This window comes from Drosophila biarmipes, chromosome 3L, assembly GCF_025231255.1.
Source record: "Drosophila biarmipes strain raj3 chromosome 3L, RU_DBia_V1.1, whole genome shotgun sequence".
NCBI lineage: Eukaryota > Metazoa > Arthropoda > Insecta > Diptera > Drosophilidae > Drosophila > Drosophila biarmipes.
In genome coordinates, this window is record NC_066613.1 from 12,561,443 (window position 1) to 12,580,918 (window position 19,476).

Here is a 19,476-nt window from a genome sequence, read left to right on the forward strand (position 1 = left end):
GCACAATGCAAAAACACAATGCCTAAGCCGAGCGGTTGAGGCTGCGGTTTCTGCGGTACTCTCTCTTTTTTTATTTTTCACCTCCACACAAAACACCACCCACAGAGCCACCCAGGCTTGTTGAGTTTTCCGCAAAACTCTCAGCGCTTTCCGCGGCCTTTTTCCATTAATTAAATGAATACCTGGTGGGCCTAAAAAAGCTGCAGCGTATATCTATCTACCAAACTTAATTGTCGTCAAGCTCAGCGGGATATAAGCTGAGAATTGTGGACAGTCGGTGAAAATAAGTGAAAATAAGCATAAATCGATTCTGTCTTTGGACAAATTATGCGGTTCAGAAAATCAGGGATTTTACGGCCGGCATTGGAAATAAACAAACAAGCCACCAAAATAAAGGGCCACATAAAACGGGATATTTCAAAAGATTTTCTGCTGTCCTGCGATTTTATAAATATTTTATGAGCTTAAAGGCGCATCGATGCTTTATGACTGCCCGAATGTTGGCGAGGGTGGCGGGTGTATCTGTATCTCTTTGCCCTCGGCTTACGCATATTTTCCCTCTTTCAAAGTTTTCCCATTTTATTTCATGTTTTGTTTTTGCCCTTCGGAAAATTCGTTCTTGCTTAATTTAAATAATGCGCAGCAGTATGGAGAGCTTTTATCCGCTTAGTTGGCGCGGAATTAAGTTTAACTGTGGCCACATTAATCAGCCGAAGGGAAAGTCAGGAGTTGCGAGGATCTAATTTCCTCCTTCCTAGTTGCTAGTAGCACTAAATAAAATGCGACTAGAAGCGGTTTATGTGCCTTATGAAAAGTGGCGCATGTGAAACGAATAAATTAATTGATGCGCTAGAGAGCTTTTAAAGCTAAAATAAAACTAATACTTTTTTAAACATTTAATATTGCCGATTCATAGTCCAAACTAATAAATGTTAATTAAAGGAATATAAATAAAATATTGAATCCCAGGGAAGAAAATCTATGCATCGCTTTTTAAAGAGTTTAATAAAGGAAGCATAAAAAAACATTGACAAGAAAAAATTGTAATAAAATATTTCTAAAAATAATTCATTATTTTCTCCTAAAAACAAACATTTTAAGCATTTTTTTATGAAACGCAGGATAGGAATAAGAATAATCACAATGAAAAAATATCTTCGCAAAATATATCGTTAAAAGTCTGATTATAATGTCAAAAACCCACTGAGTTATTCCTCATATCTCCAACCATCTTATCTCGCCCATCCCTTTGTAGGCAATCAAACTGAAGCTTCGCCCGCCTTTTATTGTGTTAATTTTGAGAATGACAATAGCATTAAATTTAATGTGCCTGCATTTCGCTTGATGGTCTACAGCCACGCCTACTCCCACACCCACTCCACCGCCTCTCATTTTTCTGAGTGCGTGTCATATCCTGGTCCGATAAAGAAAATGTTGTGACAAGCCAGAGGCTCCTGTTGTTTTTTATTTTTGCCCCGCTTTTCCTTCCATCATGCGTCCCTCCATCAACATTTTTCGCCATTCACAACGTCTGCTTTTCCTTCTGTATTTTTATTTTGTTAAACACATTTTCGACTCGCCTTTTTATGTGCATTTTTGCGGCGTTAACTGCACGTTCCAACATTTTTACTGCGCTTTTTGTGTGCAAAAGAGCTCCTTCGGCTACCTTTTTGTGTTGCTTGCCTTTTGATTCATTATCAAAAAAAAATGGAAAGGCAGGACCTGTCATTTTTGCACCTACATAAGCCAAGCACTCCTGCCAAACAGCCCCCCCTTTTGTGGAAAATTCTGTTTAATTTCTCTTTTCGTATCTCCTTTTTTATTTCATCACCTACTTTTTGCGCCTCTGCCCATGCCTCCACAATCATTATCATACCAGATATCACGCGACTCACTTTGACCGAGCTGAGGACGCGGCTAAGAGCCCTCGGACTGAGTGCAACGGGCCGAAAACAAGCCCTAGTCGAACGGCTGGCAGCCTCTAACTCCACCTCCGCCGACTGCAGGGCGGCGATGCCAACAACAGGTTCCAATTTGTCGTCGGAGGTGCTCAGTGGGGAGATCGTAAATAACTCCAAAACGACCTCTGCCCCCGAAAACACTGTTCTACAAAATGGTAGGTAAACCCAGCGCAATTCACCTCCCCAAGCACTAGTTTACATTCGTTTGGCTGTTTGGCTGTTTGGCTGGTTAAATGATATCATGCAATGCTGGGGCAGATGGCAATGCTAAGCATAAAGAGGATAATCACATTTATGATATTAAATAGAGCAATGATCATGAAAGCTAATTTAAGCTTATGAAAACTATGATTTTTTAAGAATCGATTTAAAACGTTTAAGAAATATTTTACATACATTTACATTTTAGTTAGTTTTGTTACTAATAGTATCTTCTTTGGTAAAAATTAATCTTAATGTTAAGTAAAATACAATTAAATCATTATAAATTTTTTATTTTAGACAGTTATAAATAAATATCTTGTGTGTATTAAGTTAAATAAAGCATAAAAACATAAGTAAATTATGAATTCATATGACTTATTTGCCAGAGTTAGTAATAATTATTTATGTTTAAATTCTTGTAATCTAGTGCAATAAGAAAAAAAAAGGGGGAGAAAATAGAGCCCCGAGAAGGAAAAGCCTTGTAGACTTCACTTTATCATTTCCATCCAGCTCTAACAACTTCCAACTTACCCGCTAATCGCTCGGTCCTGCGCTTCCTGTGTCCTTTTAATTTGGCGTGATTTTTCCTTTTTTATCGTTCAATTCAAGCGTACGTTTTGGTGAATATTTTAAGCATGCACTTATTTAATGTTACTGTTAGCCGGTCTGGGGTGCGGCTTTTTTAATTTGATTTAAATGCAGGGGCACACACAAACATGCAGGCTGGGCTTGGGCCGGGGGAGAAACCTGGCACGCGAATCTTGTTGAAAATGTACAAAAAAATTAAATCACAAAAAATATGCAAACACGAGGCGGTTGCTGGAATTTTTAATAATGCACAAAGGACAATTTTTGCCGGCATGGCAGGCTGGTGGGTGGTGGTCGGGGGAGGCAAGGACGAAGGCACAGGACGGGGCCATGTAATCATGCAATGCTTATGCACAGACACACGCACCTACACTCCCCTCAGATATTCAGTTTGCAGATATTCCTCGCACACATGGAAATCACGGCAGCCTGAGAGTCCAAGTCTCCAACACATTTGTCACAGGACTTTTCTCGTGATTGCGATGTGAACTAGAAAAATATAATTTAAGGCAAGGCAGTCACCCTATCGAGGAACCGAATCTTAAGTGCTGGGTGTAATTCTGAGAAATTCTACCAATCCCCGGGCTCCATCCTGGTTCTTTCTTTGCTGGCGTTTCTCTCAGCAAATGGAAAAGTCAAGTTGAAAATTTGAATAACAGTTTATTGCAGCTGAAGCGGATTTAACAGAGAGAAAACACAATATTTTTTAATAGAATCGAATAATAATTCTACTAAAAATCGGATTTTCATATTTTACTTCAGCAAAAAAAAAAAAAACATTTTTTTTATAAGTAAAAGCACATAACAAATATTAAATTTATTGTTTATTGGTTAAAAAATGGGCTGTTAATTGGTTATTAAGTGCCATTAACATTCCATTCCATTAATATTCCAAAGTTTAATTTTATGATAATTTCATTTTTTCACTTCAATCGAAAAATTTAATAAAATAAACGTATTAATTATAGCACTCGATCATTGTATGATGATTATTTGTCTCATGTTATACATGTCATCTAAGTGTCTTCTTGACATCCCTTATAGGACTGCGGGCTGATTGCCGCTTGCATTTCCGGCGACGGAAGCGGTCGCCACGTTCTGGCCTAAACTCTGCCCTCATTTGGTTTGCCAGCCACGTGTTCCCACTCATGCTCTGCTGTATTCCATGCTACACTGCGCCACCGCACTGGCAGGGTTTTTGTGCGAGTTGCCTGACACTTGTTAGCCTTGTTTTGGCAGGGATGCGGAAACTGGCTATTAAGTTTTGATGAAGCAAAGTTGCGGCCTATCAAAGCGGAGCCGTGGGCGAGCATTTGACATGGCATTATCAATGTTAGCACGTTTGCGTCTGCGGTGGTTCGTGTTTCGCTCAGGACTTGTGGGTATATACTATATATGGCACATAGAATGTACTTCCATACAGTTCTTTTTGCGTGGGCCAACAAAATCAGTGACAGCCGCACACAAAGTTTATTTCATTTTGCTGTGGCCTGTCATAGTTTGTAAATTAAACTTTTCCCGATGATATCTGTCCTCTCCATATTTCACACGAAGAATGTTTGTCTTCCAGCGAGTGCTGTCCACACGATAACAGACCAATAAATCCCATTTTCACCACCACACTTGATATATTTTCACAATTTCTCACTTAATTGAGATTATTATGTTATAGTTTCCATTGATTGCTTTTCGGTTGCCACGTACACACAAATTGTCCGGCACTCAAACGTCGAGGGAAGACGCACACGTCTGCTAGCGCGAAAATCTGAAAGTTAACTGAAAATTAAAACAAAAATCTGAAACTATCAATAAAAGCCGAAGAAGAAGCCTACGGAGGAGGCGAAGAAGAAGCCGCAGAGAAAAAGAAAACATAAAATGTTTAAAATCCCAAAAAATCAAAGTCCATGAAAATAATAATCGCAGAAGCCAGCGAGCAATCGGCGACGGCTGCTTCTTCGGTTTCTTCGGCTTCGACGGTTGGCCAAGCTGCAACAGCAACAGTAACACCACTAGTTACCCACATTTGGCGCCGACTACAATTGCTAATGGGTTGAACAGACCCAGCTAACACTTACAACCGAGCCCAGTGGGTAAAGGCGATTAAAACCGATGCACCGAGAGAAAATAAGATAAGGAAATCCAAAAAAAACTATAATATCTTGAGCACTAAGTTCCATTGGTATAAATATTTATATCTTAAGTTTATTTATTTTCTTTTTAAATTCAAACTTATCTGTTAAAATATCTTAGGAATTCAATTTTACATTGATTTAAAAAGCTACAAAAAAGTGAATTAAAAGATCTTATTTTTACAGGAAAATCAGCTTTACTCCCCGTAGTTTCAAATACTTTGCCTATGTCTTGTGTATTTAAAATTGTTTAAATAAACTTATCTGTATCTGTTAATGTATCTTTGGAGTATCAGCTTTAAATTGAAGGTAATCTTTACCTAACCCATATTCCCCATCATTTTCCCGAGTGTATAAAATGAGAAGAAAATCTTCATTAGAAGTTGGTGGTGCTGTGTTGGTGGTTGCATTGGCGTGTGGTTGCACTCGGTGGCTGCTTGCATGAGTGGCAGCGATACAGATAAATATATGTTTGTGCTACTTCATGGCTGCATAAATCCCACATGCGACAAAGTGAAAACTTTTCGTTGGCCGCACAGCTCGAAGATGCCTATCATCTCCGCCGAGCGATGCAATGCGATGCAGCAGCTGGAATGCGATTAGATGCCGCTAATTGAAATGTTTGTCAAAATCCACTGTGTCATCTATAGTGTATTCAGGCCTAAACTGCCTTCCCTGCCCGACTTTGTTGCGCCTTTTGCCGCAAAGGGGCGTTGGAGGAGTCACGCCTCAGCAAGCAATTCGAACGCCTAACTGCATTCGAATCGAGCCAGGCTGGCGAACAACCTTGAGTGGCTTTTGGTTAATTGCAACCTAGCAAAACTGCCTCACAGATTGGCACACATCCGACCGGAGAAACTGTTTGGGGAAGTGAAGACAGCACGCAGAACTCCAGCTGCAAATGGGCAACCAACTTCTTGAGGATAAACCCTTTGAGACAATCAAACATTACCTATATATACTGAAAACAAATATTAAATTTCACAAAATATGCATTTGGTCCCATTGCATGTCAATGCATTTGCAAAAAATACAAAAAGGCAATTTCTTTTACGTTCCGCTTGTTTTTTAGCAATTTATTTTCTGCACAAAAATACAGAAAACAAAGGACTACCTCTGTATTTTATCAAATATATCATTTGCTTTTAGAGATATTTTTATATAGGTGTGATTGGGAAAACATATTTCCATTTATTTTAACATGTCATATAAATATACGGCAAAATATTTTGTTGATTAGACAAAGAACAAAAAGAGCTTAAAAGTGCACAGCAAAAAATATATACAACTTGATGAAATAAAATGTATATGATAAAAAAAATTAACTTATGTCAACTGGTTTATTATCTATTCCCAGACGACATCTATGTGGAATACGTGAATGGTATGCCACATATGACTGTTCGACTTCCCAGTCGCAATGAACTCTGCCAGTTCGCCCTGAAACCCATCTCCCACAACGTTGGCGACCTGCTGGCCATGCTCAAGGCTGAGGATCGAGGCATCGATCGAGCTGCGGTGATCAACAGGCACGGAGTGCGAATCGCGTCATCCTGCACCATCGACAGCTTGCTGGATGACTCCTTCAGGTGGGTGAACCATCCATATCTCAGGCTATGATTAATCTTATAAACGAAATAAACGAAAAATTACAGCATACAAATCAACAATCGCACATTGGAGGTCAATCCACCGAAGCGTGAGAGGATCACGGTAGAATCAGTGGACAAAGTGGGTGACGTGCGCAAGGTCATTGCTCAGGTGAGGTATTACTAAAAAATTGGTAATGCATTTATTATAATTGTTTAAATATTAATGCAGCTCTACGAGGCATTCAACGTGGGCGAATACCAGCTGGAGAAGAGCAATCAACTAGCCAAGGAACTGGAGACCTTACGCTACGAACTCGAGCCACTGGAAGAGGTATGAAAACCGGCTCCTAATAATCTTTCTATATTATAATTATTATATTCCCACAACAGAAAAAACTAGAACTGAGCAAAAAGGCAGCTCGTCGAACCAACTTTATGACTTGGATGGGCTTGGGCCTGATGTCCGTGCAATTTGGCATCCTGGCGCGCCTGACTTGGTGGGAATACTCTTGGGATATTATGGAGCCCGTCACCTATTTTGTTACCTACGGAACGACAATGGCAATGTATGCCTACTACTGTGTTACCAAGAGGGTAGGCTATAATATTATACTTATAGGTTAATACATTATAAAATATTCCAAACCGCTTTAGGAATATATGATGGAAGACGTGAAGAACCGCGAGTACTCGCTCACCCTCTATAGAAACGCCAAGAAGGTCCAGTTCGATGTGGAGCACTACAACAAACTGAAGCGGAAGTCGGCGGAACTGGAGTACAATCTCAGGAGGATCAACGATCCGCTCAACATGCAATTGCCATCGCATCTGGTACGCACCCAGGAAAATACGCCACCAACTCTAGTCGAGGAAAAGACGGAGCGGAAATAAACAGGGGAAAATGGAAACTCAAACTAATTTAAACTCCTCAAACTAGAAACGAATAAATGTCCGCCTTTTAGCCTAAAGAAGTTCGGGTGATCGAAATGTTGTAGTCAACGTTTGAAATGACTCTGTGGACGCATCACATGTTGTGTAAATTCAACCTTAGCTTTTCTCTTTATGTTAATTAAAATGTTTTAGTTGTTTATTTTACGTTTAGTTAGCCTAAGCCAAAGTTTGACGATTCGTAAAAACGCACAAGGTTTTTCTGACGCCTGCAGTTTGAAAGCTGATAACATTATTTTATGTTTAATTTTTAGTTATTTATTGCAAGAGAGAGATTTGTTTTACGCCTAAGGCAAAAAATGTGTGCAAGTTTTAGCAAAATATATGAATTATTTATTGACTATTATTCCCGTATGAGTTGTGTGATTTATTTTCCCAAAAATGGTGACTCAGATTTAGCATTTAACAGTGAAGGCATACTTTTAGGCCAAAAAGTAAACGGACTGCTGTTGATTCTGGTTCGAAAAAGCGGATTGAATGCTTAAGGCGGAAGTGACATTAGAAAAATTGTTAAAGTTTATTTAAACTACTGTTCATCACGAAAATAAACCAACAGATATCTACTAACCATCACATATTGACAGAGAGTTATTAGCAGAACCCGGATGTTCATCTTCCGAATGCCTGCGGTCCAATTTTTCAGTTAATCTGAACTCATCCAGTGAAATCTACTAACTCTTCATAAGCTTTAATATACCACATACTTTGAGAACAACTAGAACGAATCAATTTGTAAATAAAAACGCACCAACTATTCCATTAAGATTTTAGCAACCGAAAGTGAGCCATTTCATGGAGACATCGTAGTTAGTAAAGTTAACGAAATCCTAAGCGTAATTTAGTAGGTATGTTAGATATGTAAATAAATAAACTGCTGTGTTTCATGACAACGTAAACGATATATAAGAATCACATACAATTTCTTTGCCCTGCGCGAGTCGAGACGAACAGAAATTAAGCCTAAAATTAGTTTAGAGTAAGCCTGTTGGGCTCCTAAAATTTACCCTTATTACGCTTTCTTCCGAACTCTACAAACCTATATACTCTTAAACTTAGAATTGTCAATGGTTGTGTTGAAAACTGTTTGCCTGTGCTATAAAACCAATCCTAGAAACCAATCAGTGGACTCCACTCTCTACCAACAATCTACACACATGCATCGCTTTTCAATGCGCTCACTCAACACGAATAGAAGGTATGCTGTAGTCATGAACCCCGACTATTAGATACCCAGTACTCACGGCATTGTTATAAACTATGTTGCATACCCAAAGCCGTTTGTCTGGATTGCATCAATTCAAAAATAAAAGCTGCATTTGGAATTTGTGTTCTAGTTAAGAATACCGTAAAAATACGGAATGCTTTCCTGACCTTTGAATAATTATTTTAAACCTAATGAGTACTGGGTGTGACAACGCACATATGGTTCATATAAATCGCACACTAACTTACTAATCGACATTCGGAATGATTAACTCTAGCCTAAGCATTTACCTATGCATATTTATAATACTTTAATGACATTTGTGATTCAATTTCAAATTATAAAATGGAAATTATTTATTGTACAAAGCGATCTTGACATTAATCAAACGAAACCGAATAACTTTGAAAGTATTTTGCCTAACCCAAGTCCCAACTAACGTTTGCGTTTATCTAATAAATTATACATAAATGACCTCCTAGAAGTATTCACGAAAACGTAATCCTAATCAGCGCCAAAGACTTATGAATACATTTAACTAGTTACTCTTATACATTCCCCTAAACAGACGTTAAAGCCCCTACTATTTATACGGATCTATTATTATATTACCGGCGATGCGCTAGAGATTAACTTATTTCGAAAATGTTGCTTAACTACTTTCATGAGGTAATGAGCAAGTACTCATAATTCTCAAGTACCTTCTTTCAACAAAAAACTAATCTTAATATACCATTACCTATGTCTTTTTAACGAATTTAAAGAAAACCCAACTCTAATTAAGTGCATTAATTAATTATATTGTTTGAATTTTGACATAAAAACCAATGAATTTTTTACATTTATAAAACCGAAAAACTCGTTTGTTAAACTAAAATTGCAAAACTACCCAAAATCCCAAGCTTAAAAACAAAATATAATGAAATAATAACTATGCAACATATGCGAGCGCAACTGATAAAAAATAATATGAAATTAAAATAAAACCAAGTTATTGATAAAACGAGTACAGCTCTCGCATTTATTTGCTACTAAAACGCACAAACGGATAGCGACGAGAGTACGAAGGGGTGGACGACTTACGTAGTATATCGTCTAGTTTTAGGCACATCTGATCTCCAATCTGTAGCACAAGCTGGAATCGGTGGCATTCCACTTGACCAACTCGGCAATTGGTCTGCTGGACTTGAGGAAAAGCGTGAGCCGCTCGTTCAGTTGCAGAGGCGAGAATTTGCTGATGATTAACGCCTTGGTTGAGTCCCGGTACTTCCCCGTCAGCGACTCATTGCTAAAACTGCGACCCTGCCGATCCGCCAACTCAAAAGTATGCACAGCTTTGTTCTCCTCATCGTCTATCAACCGATAGCTAGGCTGTCTATAGGGGTTATATCCCAGCTTTTTGCATATCTCGCGCACTTCATCGACCTGCAGGGGTTTGCTTTTAGGAAAGCATTTCGTGTGCCAGATGCCATAGGTTTGTTCTATCACCTGACCGTACTGAGGAGCTGTCTCTGGTTGCCTAAAAAGTAAAGTTTAATAAATACATCTTCAAAACTCTTCAAGGGACTTCGTTGGAAACACTTACGTGTGCTGACTGCTGGCCCAGAAGTCCTTCTTTTGCTGATGAAGAGGGTGTTCTATACCAAAGCAGTATCGCTCATCTTCGCCATTGGGACAATCCTTCTCTTTGTCGCACACGAAATCACGAGGAATGCACTCCCCAGGCGAACTGAATTGAATAATAATATATATAAATGGGAATTATAAGTATTCAAAATTCACTTACGAACTGCATTGAAAATGATCGGCAGTGCAATTGCACAGGACTGAGCTCTCGTCACTTTTATCCCAACAGTTTCGCTTGCCATCGCATATCTTTGAGGGATCAGTGGCTCTGAAATGAAATGAAATTTATTGTGATGAACACCTATAATATCCCCAGTTTAAACATACTGCAGATAAGTGAAGCAACTGCAGATTGTGGGCTCATCCGTCATGTCCTCGCAGTCAGGCACGTGGTCACAGAACTTGCTCTTCGGCACACATTTGAAGCTGGTGCGACACTTCATCTCGCCGGGGGCACACCGCTGCTTCAGCTGTCGACATTTGGCCTCGTCTTCATCACTGCCATCATGACAGTCGAATCGGTCGTTGCAAATCGCAGTTTGTGGCAGACAAGTGCCCAGGGGGCAGCGATGGGTGTTGCATTCCGGGGCTGGCTGGAGCATTTTGCAGCTGGGCTTGTCTATTAGGGGAATTTAAATTAGATTTCGCACAGCTTTCGGAATTCAAACGGCTCACCTATAATGTCCTGCAGCGGTTTATAGGCCAGTTCCAACGTTCTGATGCCAAATGGCTGCTTAAAACTTTGGCAATCGGAATTGTTGTAGCTAAACATGGCCGTGGGGTACCAGCCGCTGTGCGAGTCGCGACAGACCAGCACCCCCTGATCGCTGGGGTTGTGATGTGAATCGCTGGCGTTCTTCAGACCAAACTGGTTGCAGCTGGTGAATTTGGTTATGGCCGGCAGCTCTGTGGGGGCCACGCCATTAATGAGTTCCACCTCCTCCGAAATGGAGGCCATATCCTCGGCACTCACGTTCAGCAGGCGCATGAGGTTCGCCGGTGGCTGCTTTTCCTGCAGCTTGTAGCAGGAATCGCAGTTGGTTACATTGTCCATCCGGGTGATGGCCACCGTTTTGACGCGTCCTGTGGCATCGTCATGAAGCACGCTGATGCAGTCCCTCGCAGCGCCGTGGTTTTGATGAGAACTGCAAGAACAGCAATTTTAATTATCTTGAATTTTACAAACCGTTATCATAACTTACCTGTCTGGCAGGAATGTGGGCAGCACATGGTGGGTGAATCGCACAGGATGCTCCAGATGCAGCAGCAATACATTGGATTTTGGAACCGCCTCAAAGCAGTTCACCCGGCGGATCTGCTCGTGATTGCTCTTGTGAACAGATCGTTTTGTTTTGCCACCGCCCACTAGAACGCTGACGAAGTGTGTCTCCAAGTCAATGCCAAATAGACAGCTTTCGTGGACCAACACCCAATGCTTGTCAATTAGCACCCCAATGCACCAGAGATCACCATTCGAATAGACATCTGCCAGCCAGGGCCAGTGCAGCTCCTCAATGGCTTCGTGGAGCTGCTCATTCACCAGTATGGTTTTATTCTTCTTACTCTTAATGAGATTATCTAGGCGGTCTAGGATCTCATCCTTTTTATTTACCACAACCGCAGGAATTTGCGGCTTAAAGTGCACATTCGGCGTGTTGTGGGTCTCGATAGTGGGCTGCAGTAGGGGAACCTGCTCCATTGGCGTTTCCTTAACAGCCTGACCAGCACTAAAGGTTTTTAGAGGTGTGGTTTTATTGGAAAGGAGATTGCACTCCACGTAGATGCCCACACACTTGCGGGGCAAAAGGCGATCTTTCTCTGGCCTCGAGGCGGTTGGTACACCAAGCTCGGGGATTATAACCTCGTTATCTGTCAGCTGGATATTGTCACCGACCATGGAACGAAGTTGAGCCACCATGCGGTGGCTGCCTGCCTTTAACTCTGGCGTTATGGGATGCATTTCCTGCTGGCTTACGAACTCCGAGCTATTGAAGTAGTGGGCCCCCTTGAAGCCGACGAGGGCACACACCGCATTCGCAGTATTAACCTGGTGCTCGTGGTAACCCGTCTCATGGGCACATACAACGCGCCACACTCCATGAGCATTTCTGGAGAAGATTCCGGCACTGCTGAATTTGGGCTGCTGATGAACGTCGAAGTGCACATCATGGCCATTGGTCAAGGCAACTGAAAAAAGTCGTAAATTATATATAAGATTCTTTTAAATTATAAGCGGCTATATAAACATACAGCAGTCCTTTTCATCTTCCTTGAACTTGCAATCTACTGTATTGTCGCAGCGTTTGCTTAAGGGCAGACAAGTCTTGGAAAGGGGGCATCGGAACTCGTTTGCTTGGCAGTCCACTGGAAACGGTTCACATATATTAAATACAAAATCAACACTTTTTGACCCAGATATTACGGCAGTTTTGTTCATCTGTGAGGTCTTCGCAATCCGCTTTGCCATCGCAAACGAGACTCCCCAAAGAACCCTTCAAATAGTCCCTGCATGTGCAGTCCAGCTCATCAGTTCCATCTTCACAGTCCACTTTGCGATCACAGCGCATCATAATATCAACAATTTGAGACATTCTGTGTGTGAAAGTTTAAATGTCATTAAACAAGATTTAAAACAAAACCAAGTTAACTCACTTTTTGCAAACGAACTTATTGGGAATTTGTATTTTATCTCTTTGCGAATGGGAGCTGCTGCTCTTCGTTGTGGTTGTCTTAGCTGATTTTGTAGTGGTTGTTGGTGCCAATGTGGTTGCGGGGGTTTCTAAGGCCTTTTCAGTAGATAGAATGGTAGTTGGTATTGTGGTTTGAGGTGTGGTGGCGCTGACACTATTTAATGTGGTGAGCTCTGTGGTTGTAGTGTGTTCTGTGGTTGTAGTGTCCTTTGTGGTTGTAGAGTCTATTGTGGTTGTAGTTTCCTTTGTGGTTGTAATGTCCTTTGTGGTTGCAGGGTCCCACGTAGTTGAGGTGTCCCTCGTGGTTGTAGTGTCTTTTATTCCCTCCGTAGTTACTGTGCTGGGGGCTATCGTTGTGATCAAAGATTCAGTAGTCGTCGCCATCTCCTTCGTGACTCCATTAGTAGTACTCTCTATAAACTGAGTATCCAAGTCGGTGAACTTCATAAAGTCCTCAATGGATGTGGGTATTGTTGTCGTTGGAGCATCAGTAGTTGGCAATGTTGATTGCGTTTTAGATTCAACATTTGACGGTGTTGTTTCGATTGTTGTAGATGGCAAAGTTGTTTGTGCATCTGTGGATACTATTATAGTCGTAGGATTTTTGGTTGAAACAAGCCCTATAGAACTTTGAGCCGTCGTCTCCTCTGTTGTTGGCAAGTCACCTGATGTAGTCGAGGTAATCTCTTCAGTAAAGGACACATCCATTTGCCATTGGGTGGTTTCCCCATCTTCATCCGCCTTCAAATCATCATCTTCAATAGGAATCACCTCCCGCATCTTACTCTCCTCAGGATGGTAGTCACTCTCCGTTGTACTGCTCACATTCTGTCGTACGCTTCCCAACATATCTGGAATAAAGTTGTAGGCACATCCGACTTCATCTTCACCGCCCAGACAATCAACATTACGATCGCAGCGCTGGCGCTTAGCTATACACCTTTTACCGCCCCAGACGCAAATGAATCCGGGACAGATTTGGAGTGGCTGACGGGTGGGCAACAGGTGCGGGGTGACGGCCAGTTCCAGCCAGTCCAGGTACAGAGTCACCCGCGTGTAGACGCCAAACTCCTTAGGACGTGCACAACCGTTGCCGTGACTCACAACCCCGGCCAGGTAGAACTCCTCCGACTGAGATATGCTGCGGCAGAACAGCGGGCCACCCGAATCCCCTTGGCAGGCATCGCGACCTCCGTTCGGATCGCCGGCGCAAATGTCCTCCGAAGCCTGATCCTCTGGGTCAGTGCATCGTTTCCTTATGGGCACTATAACCTCTCGCATAGGATCGCCTGCAAAAAACATCTTAACATGTTTGTTTACCAAATGGATCCATTACTTACTGCTCGGACCCTTCTCTCGAATGGCGCCCCATCCAACCACCGTGCACAAAGTGTTTTCCTCAGGCCCCCATATCCAATCGTCCCCTAACGTTGTCCTTCCCTGGTCGGGCAAACAAATGGGCTTCACCCAGCGATTAAATTGCAACGGGTTAACCAGGCGGAGCAAGGAGAGATCGTTCCGCATGCTCCTCCTTTCGTAGGCCTGGTGTACCACCACATGAGATACGGGCTGAATTTGGGTGGCGGGTGAGTAACTAGTGCGCCGCAGGACACCAGCACGCACCTCGTAGTAGTACTTCCAAAAGTTTATGACGCAATGGGCAGCACTTATGATCTGAAATATCGAAAATTTTCCATTTAATGTTGCTTATTTAAATAAACAAATTTCTAACTCACCCAACGTTCAGAATAAATGGTCCCACCACAGTGAAATTTCCCATCCCGATAGATAGCCACCACAAATGGCCAGCGGAGGGCACTCGTGTAACTTCCACCCACAATTCGTCCATCCCCAACGATTTCCTTCGACTGCGCCGCAGCTCTCTTCACTTTCTTAGAGTGCTCTGTTTTCGAGTTTTTGGTGGGCACGCCGCACTGCATCGGTGGGCACTTGACATAGGCCACATGATCCACCAGGGAATCGTGGCCATTGCGACCATGACAGGCCTGAGCGAAATGGACTCCGGCGTGCAGAGAGGGCTCAATAAAGGGACCTGGCAGAGTAAGGAGCCGAAAGCTGACATTCAAGGAAGCTGGCAAGTCCGTCTTACTCTTCCCGTCCAACTCGCAGGCTGAAGCAGCCCACTTCTCACCATTGTTGCACACAGGGTGCCAATCCCCGCGGTAGTTGTGGTATAAATAACCCTCAGAGGCAGAGGCAGCATGGGACTGGAAAGGATTAGAAAGCATATTATAAAAGACACCCTTCAAAATCGGCTGCGGCGCGCATCACCAACCATATGATCCGACACATCTGTGACCAACATGCTACATTGCTCCTCATCGCGTCCATTCAGGCAGTTCATGAAGCCATCACAGCGCTCCAGCCGATTATAGCACATGGAAATCGTAGAGCGATTGTGTCTGGCGAACTCCTCCGGATACTCGTAGCAGGAGTACGACAGCGGTTCACAGCCAAAGCAGCCCATCTCGTCCTCTCCCATGGGACAGTCCGCATAGCCATCGCAGAGGCGTTCTTCATCCACGCGATCCGCACATGTGCAGGCGGACTCATCACTGCCATCCGAACAGTCCACCACATTGTCGCACCATCTCGAGGTGGCGATGCACTCTTTTTGACCAAAGCAGGCCACCTGATCCGGTTCTGGGCATCTGAATCGCTCCTGGATCGCTTGCTGTGGCAATCCCGCGTAGCTGGCGTAGATGATTTGCCCCTGATGTTGGCCGGAACTTGACTGATTGGCGTGCCGCATCTTGAAATTGGCATTGGAGAAGGTCGTCTGACCACCCTGCTGCTGCTGACCGGAAGTCTGAGAATGTCCCGATCCCGGTCCCGCTTGATTCTGCATGTAGCTGCAGTAGACGGGCTGCTGCTGCCCACTTGACGTTTTCTGTGGCGAGGCATTCTTCGAGAAGATATTCGCACCTTGGCCACCGGATCCGGATCCGCCACTACCGCCGAAAAAGTTACCGCTCGGTCCGAACTGCTGCGGTACAAAGAAAATGCCACCGCCAGGATTCGAGGAGCCTCCGAAGTGAGCTCCCTGCATGCCCATAAATGTCGGCGTGTTGGACCACATGGGCATGCGGAAGTTGGCGGGCGTCATGTAGAAGCAGACGGGGATGCTGGGCATTCCGAAGTTCGGATTAAACATAAACTGGGCCGAGGCCTTCATAGTTTCACCGGAGACGGGAAATCCCCCGGGAGCTCGGCTTGTGAACTGAACACTGGGCGAAGCAGTGAAGGTTTCGCCCTTCTCCTTGGTCTCAGCCTCTGCCATGGGTGCCACTTTGTTCCGCATCTTCAGGGCCACTTGCTCGCACAGGCTAAGAATCTGGGCATCGGCAGCTGGAAAGTAAATGGTTACGTACAGATTATTTTACCACATAAAAATTAAGTTACACGCACCATTCCAGTTGTGTCCATTGAGCGGATTGACCTTTGGTCCCATTTTGTCCAGGACCTTGGCATCCAAAGCCGTTCCAAAGGTATCTATCAGCTCGTTTTGATTGGCCTTAGCCTGGTCCTCAAACTTTTTTAGCCACAGCTCACGTGCATAGACATCTGTAGAGTCCTCCGCGGAGGATTCGTTGGCATTTATCACCCTGAGTATGGGCTTTTCCTCTTCGTTTCGCTCGAAGCTCTCCAGCATGTTCTCGATACTGCTGGGATCGTCCAGTGGGTGCAGGGATCGTGGGGATGCAGTGTCGCTTACAGCCTCCCTGGTGGTCAACTTGGGTTGACTTGTGGAACTACTGCTAACCTCAGCGCTGGGTTCTCCGCCATCGATGATCCAGTCGAACTTTACTGGCTTAGGCTTGGTGGGATGGCTAGTGGAGTTGTGAAGCCTCTCGTTGGCTTCTGTTGTGCTGATTGGCAGTGTTGTTGCGATTAAGGTTGTGATGGTGGAGTTTACCTGCGTCTCCACAACTTCCTCCCCGTCAATTATCCAATCAAACTGCATCTTTCGCTGGCCTGCGGTGGTTCCCGAGGCTTCAGTGGTGGTGTGTGGCAAGGTGGTATTCACATTTCCCTGAGGCTCCACGACTTCCCTACCATCAATGATCCATTCGAACTCTATTTTAGGCTGCTCTGTGGTGGCAATGGTGGCTTCAGTGGTGCTAGTGCTAACAGTAGCAGTGGTGGTCGTCGTTTTGTTGGACTTAACTTCCGGCTCGCCATCATCTTCTCCATCGATAATCCAATCGAAAGAAAGTTTTCGCTGGACGGTCGAGTTGCTGGTGCCGATTGGCCCATCGGTTGTTATATCCAATAACGTATCATCTTCAGAGGATTCCGCTTCTGTAACAGGATCTGATTTTATGGAAGTTGCTGATGTGGTGGTTATATTTCGAATGGTTCGCTGACTTGGTCCCTCGGTTGTGTGCACAATCTCCTGGGGCTTTTCAAAGTGATCCAGAATCCAGCTTATCCTCTCCGTTGTGCTCTCCACGCCCAACCTTTCTGTGCTGGTTTCCACTACAACTTGTGTCCTCGATTCCTCAACCAATTGAGTGGTGTTCACCGGCTCCCTGGTTGTTTCTTTTTTAGGGGCATCGTGTGTATAAACGGGGTTCTCATCATGATCGTGTCCATCGATTATCCAGCTGAACCTAGAAGGTTTAATCTTGGTCCTCGGGGGCTTTTCAGTGGCATTTCCCACTGCCGTGGTCGCGGCTGCCGTTGTCTCCTGAATAAGATCTCCGGGAGCAAAGGTACCACTCCGCTCATAAGACTCCAGGCTCATTGACTCTAATTTCGGCTGCTGCTCCCGCATAATGGCCTTCATCTTCTCCATTTTCTCGGTCACCTCCCTGGCCACTTTGTACATGCGCAGGAAGGCGGACATGCAATCCTCCGGAGTCTGCTTTTTGCAACGCACAAACTCGTGCTCCAGCTGGGTTAGAGCCTCTCGAGCCCTTTTGCTCCTCAGCTTGGAGTACAGATGATGCAGTTTGGCCTCCATATGGACAGGATCTAACAAGTCCAAGCCAGGCAGCCCACGGCGCGAACGGTGTTTCTTGTTCAATCGGAACTTGACCAGCATGCGCTTCAAGTGCTTTTTTCTTTTATTTTTGCTGTCTTCCAATTCATTATTCATATGTTCGTCGAGCAATTTGAAGTGCAAAGTTTGCGGACTCATGATAAGAGCAGACTGGTCCTCTTCGAAGGGCTGGTTGAAAAGTACTTCGTGCCTGGCATTCAATGCGGCAATCTGCTGAACGCGGTCTGGAAATAGCGATACCAATAAATAAATCCTATTAATGATTTCTCTTTTTAAACTTACCCATTCTCTCCACCACAAGGCCATGATATATTAGGGAAAAGAGCAGGACGATGATAACCAGAACCGAGATGGCCACGATTCGTTTGCTGAAAGCAATGCTCCACCAACGTCGAGGGTGCCGCAGCAACCTGGTGGCCTCCAGCTCTAAAGAGTTTCAATTATATTAAAAAAACCTTTATCCACAGCGTAGTGAATAGTTATTCACTCACTATTCACTTCTTAGCACACATTACATCATTTTAAAATTGTTTACTTATGAAGTTTTTGTCTGTACTCCAATTCTTATAAAAATGTAGTTTACATACTTTTATTTTCCACATACATAAGTAAACCTTTTTTATTTATTTCAGGTCAGCACTTTCTGGCCTCTTCAGCAGTTTCGCAATAATAACTAAAAATGCTGATCAAAGTTCGGCATTAATTGGAACTTTCAACCATTTTATGGAATTTACTTTCTTGCTTAAAAAGTTATGAGACGTGGGTGAAAATGGTAACGCACTAGTAAAAAAAAGTTTAAACTTTCTTTGCCAACGAATACGGAAACGTAAAAAACTTATCTAAATAAATATTAGTTTTTGTTGCGTTCCAGTTGAACGCTATCCAAGTGGTTTGTACATTTTTCAACCATTTGAAGTTCATGTTTTATACAGTTTTTGTTATATTTTAGCTTCACACCTACCATCCATGTTGTAATTCATTTTTATCAATATTTTCCTTCTCTCTGGATTATTCTTTAGGCTCTAAACATTTTAAAAGACGAGCTTCCACATCCAAAATCGCTGAAGATTATTTTTCCACTTCTTGTGGTGTATTTATATGTTTGGCACTTTGTTAAATTGGCCGGCCAACAAGGAGCCTCGGGTTACAGCGATTCACTCAAACAAAAATCCACAAAAAGCAATGGCAAGGGCCGAATTTGATATCCACAGTAATCCAGAACGACAATAACCACGACGACGACGACGACGACTTCCGCGCGATCCGCCCGGCAAACGGCAACTGAAGCCGGCGGTGGTTGGCTGCCGCTTATAAGGGCTTCCGGAAAGTGGATCACCGGGCAAACGACCCACTTCCACCGGCCACTGCTGCACTTTTCTGCTACGTTTCGGACTTTAGGGTTTTTTGGTTAATGAAAGCCGGCCCGGCAACTGCGGCGGTCAGCTGAAATGACCGACGAAAAGTGCAAGTTGAAGGCGAATTCGCAGAGCAACGAACCATCCAACCAC

The 19,476-nt window shown here is 43.4% G+C and overlaps 2 protein-coding genes across 6 annotated transcripts in view; one reads left to right on the top strand and one right to left on the bottom strand.

Moving 5' to 3' along the window:
• Positions 1–7,768, top strand: part of LOC108028284 (calcium uniporter protein, mitochondrial) — a 47,509-nt gene extending 39,741 nt beyond the window's left edge. For 4 of the 5 annotated variants that reach the window (XM_050886006.1, XM_050886005.1, XM_050886007.1 and 1 more), the window contains 5 exons: positions 6,240–6,471; positions 6,538–6,643; positions 6,704–6,805; positions 6,865–7,068; positions 7,129–7,768. In XM_050886006.1, the coding sequence (XP_050741963.1) occupies positions 6,240–6,471; positions 6,538–6,643; positions 6,704–6,805; positions 6,865–7,068; positions 7,129–7,365 (881 nt within the window). In that variant the 3' untranslated portion in view covers positions 7,366–7,768. Of the gene's footprint in view, positions 1–1,879; positions 2,117–6,239; positions 6,472–6,537; positions 6,644–6,703; positions 6,806–6,864; positions 7,069–7,128 lie in introns of all 5 variants that reach the window. The other variant, XM_017099993.2, reaches the window with a different exon arrangement.
• A 1,849-nt stretch (positions 7,769–9,617) lies between these two features.
• On the bottom strand, positions 9,618–19,231 carry LOC108028283 (serine protease nudel). The gene is made up of 15 exons (XM_017099988.3): positions 18,930–19,231; positions 18,251–18,394; positions 16,372–18,192; positions 15,239–16,311; positions 14,679–15,170; positions 14,283–14,616; positions 12,905–14,231; positions 12,675–12,844; positions 12,503–12,616; positions 11,455–12,439; positions 10,928–11,397; positions 10,580–10,871; positions 10,413–10,520; positions 10,212–10,355; positions 9,618–10,145 (listed from the first exon to the last, which is right to left on the bottom strand). Exons 1-15 carry the CDS (start codon positions 18,946–18,948, stop codon positions 9,728–9,730), a joined length of 7,911 nt encoding a protein of 2,636 aa, XP_016955477.1. The 5' UTR covers positions 18,949–19,231; the 3' UTR covers positions 9,618–9,727.
• Positions 19,232–19,476: the final 245 nt, after the last annotated feature.